General features: G+C 37.0%; 1 protein-coding gene across 1 annotated transcript; it reads left to right on the top strand.

The window, feature by feature from the left end:
• The first annotated feature begins 341 nt into the window (after nt 1–341).
• On the top strand, nt 342–7,418 carry st6galnac2 (ST6 (alpha-N-acetyl-neuraminyl-2,3-beta-galactosyl-1,3)-N-acetylgalactosaminide alpha-2,6-sialyltransferase 2). Its single transcript, XM_072694350.1, has 9 exons — nt 342–511; nt 627–678; nt 779–950; nt 1,490–1,652; nt 4,387–4,525; nt 4,614–4,717; nt 5,125–5,208; nt 5,320–5,419; nt 7,129–7,418. The coding sequence occupies exons 1-9, from the start codon at nt 390–392 to the stop codon at nt 7,333–7,335; spliced, it is 1,143 nt and encodes a 380-aa protein (XP_072550451.1). The 5' UTR covers nt 342–389; the 3' UTR covers nt 7,336–7,418.
• Nucleotides 7,419–7,777: the final 359 nt, after the last annotated feature.

The raw sequence follows: 7,777 nt of genomic DNA, 5'->3' as shown, positions 1-7,777 counted from the left end.
TACCAAAGCCAAGATTTATCTTGGTAAAAAGATCACCTTCATATAGTGACCATACGCTGTAGAAGGAGCTTTGTTATGCAAAGGAAACATCATATGTTAGTATATTGTAGTATAAAAAAATTTGGTTGGTTTGTTTTTCTGTGTTTGAATGTATATAAAATACAACAATGATAGATTTATATACTTATAAACAATACAATGTATTTATTTATGTATTTGAAAGCTATGAATATAGAAATGTACAATGCAAACCAACGCACCTCAAGCTCTTCCTCCCGCCTTCCTTAGCTGCGTCCGGAAACACCGGGCTTTCTCACGCTTGCTTTTTGAGAAGCGGTAAATGTAGCCAGCTATTCGTTTTATCCGCTAGCGTTTGATTTTTCCTCGGCATGGAGACTCGCAAATACATCTACATTCTGCTCTTCGGAATGGTCTGCCTTACTTTCACATCCTTTATCTTTGTTAAAATGCAGCGTTTGGTGCTGGTATATAACCGTGCTCCGCACCTCAGGTAGGCACCAGCTTTTGTTTACACCTTCTCTGGGAGAGTGAAAAGCATGACGGCTAAGAATTTTATATCAATAGATTTCAAAAGCAGCTTTGTATGGAGTTGTTTCGTCTTTCAGGATGTATTTTGAAAGTGAAAATGTTGAAGCAGAAGAAGAAGAAGAAGAACGGGTACGTTGGACGTTAGGATCATTGTGCTGTATGTGTTTAAGTTTGAACATGCTTGGTCTCAGACCATGAGAGACAAACCTTGTCCTGTTTTCACATTTAGCCCATACCGCCTTGCTCCTTCCGACGGGTTGTTAAGCAGGATAAAAGTCTAAGGACACGCTTTAACTTCTCAGTGCCTCTTGTGCAGTGGGCTGGGAGTCTTGACCAGTCCGAGTGGCAGCAGCTCCAGTACGCTCCTCTACCGTTTGGCTGGAAGGATTTATCTCCGGATGGTAAGCAGTCATCTGTCTCTCAAATAACTTAACAAACTTTTCATCACTGGTATATATTTTCTGCAAAAGCCCTGCAATTAGCCTAATTATGAAGAGGAATGTGGGTTGTTTTAATCACATCACAACAATAACTACAGTTATCCAACTCTAAACAAGTCTTTAATCTACCCATTAAAACCAAAGGCATACATAGCAGAAGTTACTCATTAAAGTTCCGTTGGTTATTCTTGTATAATTTGCTTTAGGATTTACAGCGTGAAATTCTGTTGACTCGCAAGCCAGTGTTTGCAACTGCTTTTTCTTCTTCCTTTATGCTGTTTACCTCAGTTGCCAGTATACTTAAATTTACATATCCTCTCTGCATAACAAAATCACAGCAAATGGCAGTGGCAGACCTAAATGACCACACAACAGTTTTCAATTTCTAGATTCTCTTTAAACATATGTTAAAATTAGACATGGATTGAAGAGAAATAGAAGAGACATTTTATTCAAGTTTGTTTACCCAACCTACTCCTCTCATATTCCCAATAAACAAGTGGTGAGAAACGCGCTGTCACTGCTCCATCACGCTTCCAGCAGCCGTCTGTTTGAGCGAAGGGCTTCAGATCAGTGTGTGCGCTGTGCTGTGGTGGGCAATGGAGGAATCCTCAAAGGTTCAGGTCAGGGGAAGGCCATTGACAGCCACAAATATGTCTTTAGGTTTGTACTTTTTTTCTTTCCTCATATTTTAGTGTAACGCTTTCTTGAATGTATTTCTTTTTCTTCTTCTGTTGTCTGTTTATGCTAGACTGGGTTCACTGGGTAATTGGAGTGTCCACACAACGATTTGGCATGCTTAGATTATTAAGCATGAATAATGAAACAGAAAAAACACACATTACACAAATACACATTAGTGAAATTATTTACAAACCAAACAAAATTATTTACAACCAAAAACCATAATTTAGGCAGTAAAAATGACACCAGGGGGCCTCATGCATGCACACAAAAACGAGTCTGGATTGTGCAACGTCCCATGCAGAAATCAGGGTTTTGAAAGAAATAGTGCACATATTACGAAGGGAAATGGGCCTGAATCAAACGTTGGGCACCCTGTATGGTCTTTCAATTCTTGTTTGGGGGATTTTTACTTCTTCTAATTCTGCGAAATTTTTAGGCCGTCTACTATTCAGTGCTCTTTTAAGGTCTATGCACAGATTTTGTGATGATGTTTGGGTCAGGGGATGTGAGGGTTATGGCAGATTTGCATTTTTAAGGGAGTCCATTGTGGATTTGAGGTAGTAGCCTCCCTCTTTTGTTGTTTTTCTTTTTCTTTTTTTTTTTTTGCCAAGATTGTGACATTTGCTTCCAGAATGAATTAAATCCATTCTTCCTTCTAGTAGTGCCCTAACAAGCCCCCCTATGATTAACATTTGGAAGTAGGCTATAGCGGTAATATCTTGTCCTGCAGTATAGTTGACGGTATTTCAAAATGAGAATGATATTTCAATATTATGTGTCTGATGTGCTATTTCTGTTTGTGTCTATTCAGTACATGGCCAAATAAGCTCATTCCCACATGGCAATTTAAAAGAGCCAAAGGATTGGTGATGTCACACTTTTGCATTTATAACAAGAGATTGAACTGTGGTGCAAATAAATTAAACAACAAATAAAAAATATAAACATGGGGTGGGGGGTGTATTTAGGAGTTGTCTTCTAAAATAAGAGGTTTCACCCTGTAGCCGGGAGAGAGAGCATAAGCCCCCTGTGAAATGGTGGTTTTGATTAACTGCTCCCTCTGTCATATGGCAGCTGACTTTATGTGCCTTACAGAGCATGTGAGTAAATTCAGGACTTTTGAAGACCAGTACATCTATTAAAGACAAACATTAAGGATTTTAAGCAAGATTATTGTTTTACTTAAAAATCAATAAAGAATATATATTCATTTATTTTTATTCAAAGGATGAGGAAAAGCAGAAGAAGACTATTAGAAGATAGTAAGGCTTTCTTTTATTCCTTTGATAACAATTGGTTAGTAGTTGACAGAAATTGTGGAGGTCAAGAGAGAAAACTAGTTTGTAGGATTGCCAGAAGACAAATCAATTAGGCTTGTGTTGTAGCCAAGTGGTGTTTCACTAGTAGAGGGAATAATGGCTTAATTTAAATACCAGCAAATTCTGGTAGCAGACCTCACATTGCATGTAAAAAAAACTGAAGATGAAAAGAGAATGGCTTTCACAGCAGGATAATGATTCTAAACCTGTCTTAAAAATCACAATGGGTGACCTCAAGAGGCACAAACTGAAGGTTTTGCCATGACTCTCACATGGGATCTAAACATAATAGAAAATCTGTTGATAGATCTCCAGAGAACATTGCTTGCAGGACTGTCCAAAATCTAATTGAACTAAAAGTTTTGCAATGCTGGGTGGCTATTTTCCTTTTTTGCTATTTTAAAACTGTAAATGATGATAAGAAAATAATCTGAACTTAAATGTCTTTTATAGCTATATCTTTTTATATATTTTAACTTATTTTAATCATTTACTCTCTTAGCTGTTAACAGTAACATAAAATTTAACTAGGGATAATTTTGCATGCCTCTGTAAAAAAAGAAAAAAGGATTGATCAAGCTTTTCTTTCTGTTTCTGTTTGTCCCTTCAAACAACAATAGCAAGTATGTCTTATACATTTTAATTTAATTGAACAGATAACATCTATTTTAATAATTAAAAGCATGCAGTGTATTACAATTAGAAAGAATGTGTGTTATTGAAGACAGAGTAACTTTAGGATTGTGATTTTTATGTTTGACTAGTTACAGAGGTTGTGTAGGTACTACTTATCCAAAAAAAACAAACATGGATAAAAACATGTGTCATTTGGCTGGCCAAACTATCACATATTTTCTTTAAAGCAATGAAACCACCAGTTATTAACAAAGCTATAGAAATTAGTTGTACGGATTTCCTAAAACAGCATGGATATACCTTATTTAAACATTTAAGGTAAAATTAGAACTTAATTATTATTCACTTTGTCCTGCTTTGTAGTAGCTGGTTTTCACACTGGTCGTGGAAAGATATTGGTTGCTGTACTCAGGTTAAAGTTATTCCAATCACTTGAAATGACTGCCCCAACATTTATCTTTGTTTTTTAGACCACAGTAAGTACTACAGTAATACTGTATTGGTTTGATATAATGATTAGTTTGGATGAAACCAATAAACAATCAAAGTCCAGTATTTGTCAGCAGTACTTGCCTATCATCTCCCATTCTAAACTAAAGAAGCAAACTTCAGATGCCAAGCATATTCTGGCTGATCAACTAAATATATGGTAAGTGATCAATTAGTAAGCTGATTTTTTGCTGAACATTTATAGTGAATCAAATTGATGATTATTTTGAATCCATGCCTGATGAGAACATGCTTGCAATTTCCAGAATGAACGGAGCAATAACCAAGAACTTTGAAGAGGATGTGGGCACTAAGACATCGTTCTATGGGTTCACCACAAATACTCTGAAGAATTCTCTCAAAGCATACCAGCGTGACGGCTTCACTATGGTGCCACAAGACCCAGTAATCAGTGTTTTTTGTGAAGAAATTTCAAATTGAGTTGCATATTAGTTGGAAGATTTATCCACAGGATCATGTGCTTTTACTTCAGGGCATTTGCTATATCTTCATCCCTTCTGACATCAGGGATTATGTGATGCTGGCGTCTGCTATCAAAGGTGTTTCTGTACCCTCAGGGTATGATAAAGGAGACTGGTGAGTGTTGGTAAGAGGCTCTATGCTGCACCTTCTTCCACTAGTTATTTTCTTATAGTAGCAGCTCACTGAAATTGTGTTTTTAGCCAAGTGTTTAATAGCTGCAGTTCACAAAGAAACCACACAATGGCACTGCTGCACTGTGCTCTGTGTGTCTGTGGTGTGACTGATAAATAAACTAAAAACCTCAGAAAACTGTCAGAATTGCCACTTGTCCAGTTGCCACATGGTATGTCTTACTTTGGTTTTGAGTTGTTTTTACAGTACAAGGTCTTTAGAAGTGTCCTTTATTGCTTTGTTTTTTTTTTTACTTTGTTCATGACTGGTACATTCATGCTTTTCCAGTTATTTACTATTTATACATTCATTTGTAACTTTTAATTATTTTCTTTTTATTTTATGGACAGGCCTTCCAAATATTTTGGATACAAGCTGCCAATTCAGCAGTTCCGAATGATTCATCCATCCTTCATTAAGTATGTAACACAGAGGTGAGAGCATCTCTTTGTTTCTGTAACCAAGAATAATGCGTAGTCGTGATTTTTGGAAGATCCTCTATTTAACATCCAGCAGATCAGTGATGTACTTTATATAATTGGCAGGTTTTTGAACTCTCCATTGTTAAATATGAGGTATGGTGATATGTACATGCCCAGCACAGGGGCACTCATGCTAATGACCGCTCTGCACGCCTGCGACCAGGTCAGAGTTAGTCTTTTTCTTATAAACTTAAAAGTCAACTCATGTGGTTGAGTGTATGAGAACTAAATGTTTTAACATGAAAATATAGTATTTATTGTAGTCTGGAAATCAAAATGTTTTGGTGATGCTGAGCTACCATGTTAAATCTGAATAGGATTCATTTTACTGTATTTGTACATGTTCAGAAATAATTTACATATTTCTCCAAAATTAAGATTCAGTAAATTTTGATTCTATAACCATCTACTAGTCTCTGACATCAGCTGAGTGATTGCATCTCAATAGGACTAAAATCAGTGCTTTGACTTGGCCATTCCAGAATTTCTTGCTTTTGAGCCATTCCTGGGTGGATTTGCTGGTTTTTAATTGGTCATCCACCTCAAAGCGCCACATGCGTGACATGAGGTTCTTGTGTCAAATGACTTCTGTGTCAAATGACTTCTGTTACTGTGCCCAAGTTTGAGTTCATCTGTCCGAAGCACATTGTTCCAAATGACAAAGTCCTGGTCTTTGTCTAGGACCTTGTTTACACCTGGTCACTTCATGTGACTGTAATCAGGATATAAACCAGATACTATTTTAGGCACATGCATTTACACACAGTAGTCAAATGTGTCTCAAGTTAGTCAGACTGCAGTCCAATTGCTGTGTGGGATGGAATGTGCAAATTTGCTCATTGTGTGGCAGTTGTTACAGCTGTTTCAGTTGTGCTGGTGGGGGTGCATGGGTTTTGTTTGAAAAATAGTATTTGAGAGACGGAGTTTGCGTTATAACGTGGTTCAAATGCATCTCAGACCACCTACTGAAGTAGTAAAGATTTGAACTGTTTTAAAGGAGTCTTGCGTGTGTTTATACTTTCATTTTTATGTGGCTTGGCCTTATCCAGATTAGTCCTGATTAGGACTACTTTGATAGTTGAATAATGTATTAGTTATTGAATTGAACAACCAATGAATGATGAATTACTTAATTACTGAGTAACTCTTAAACAGCAATCAGCTTTAATATTTAGCTTTTTGGTTTTCTTATGCAATAAAATGTAACAACGTATTAATATTATTGTGTTAATATATCAGTTTTCAAAGGCAAAAGGGAATCAAATGTGAGAAAGCATTTAGTGTTACTGCTACATTTGTATTAGTTTGTATTGTGTTAATTTTCACCTTCAGCATACCAAGACATTCTGGACAATTGCCTCTAACTTGGGCAAAATGTACCACAAGCACACTCAACCAACTCTATATGAATAAAAATAGACTTATAGAGTTCACATCTCCATAAGAACACAATCATCACAGGGAAGCATGGTGGTGGTATCATCATTGTATTTTGTGCTTTTTATAAGCTAGGAATGAGAGGCTAAACAGGGTTGTGTGCAAAATGGAATGGAAATAAATACAAGGCACCAGGAAAACCTGTTCCAGTCTTCAAGTGACTTGAGAATGGGATGGAAGGTTACCTTCTAACTGGACAAAGGATACTGACAAGGCTACTTTGGAGTGGTTCAAAACCAATAAGCTTAATGTTTTATAATGGACCAGCCAAAGCTCAGTCCTTAATCTGATTAATATCTGTGATTAATACCATTGATAAATGGTGAACTCAAATAATGGAATAGACTCAAAATTCTTGTAGTTCATCCTTATCTTATGCAGCACTTTCATTTACAACTGTAACGAGTTTTGCAGTTACTTAAGCTGTCCCTTCAGGTGTCCGCATATGGCTTCATCACACAGAACTACGAGGACTTCTCTGATCATTACTATGACACAGTAAAGAAGCCCCTTCGTTTCTATGCCAACCATGACATGCCCATGGAGGGGAAGCTGTGGGAGCTCTTGCATTCCTCAAAGGTTTTGTGGCTCTACCAGAGAGACAGCAGGAAGGATTTGTCATTCATAGACTGGCGAGATTAAACATCCCATTATTTGGGAATTTATTATTTATTTATAATGTAAAATGTGTTGATAGTGTTTACATATGTACATTTCATCTTGAGTACAAGGAACAAAAATATTAATGTTTCATGTTGATATTGTTTTGAAAATGATGTTATTGTAATGTTTCTTACTGCACCATGGGGGGGGGGGGGTGCCTGTCTGTTTCTGTCAATAGACAGTATGGTTAGGAAAAAAGGAGATTTATTTTCAATGTAGGCGACCAGACCGCTATTAAAGTGGCGGGGCAAATGCATTTCCTCACCATAGATTTGGCACTGAGAGTTTCCACAGCTGAATGTTTCTCACGCAACGCAGATGAGGTTTGAGATGCAGAAATTGATGTAATCCCCAGTGGGGTAAATGTGGATACTACAGGCCAGGACCTTTCACAGCGTGTTCATTCATACTGTTTTGTTAG

This window comes from Salminus brasiliensis, chromosome 12 (assembly GCF_030463535.1).
Source record: "Salminus brasiliensis chromosome 12, fSalBra1.hap2, whole genome shotgun sequence".
Lineage (NCBI taxonomy): Eukaryota > Metazoa > Chordata > Actinopteri > Characiformes > Bryconidae > Salminus > Salminus brasiliensis.
Note: the sequence above shows the minus strand (reverse complement) of the source record. Positions and strands in the feature narration are given on the sequence as shown.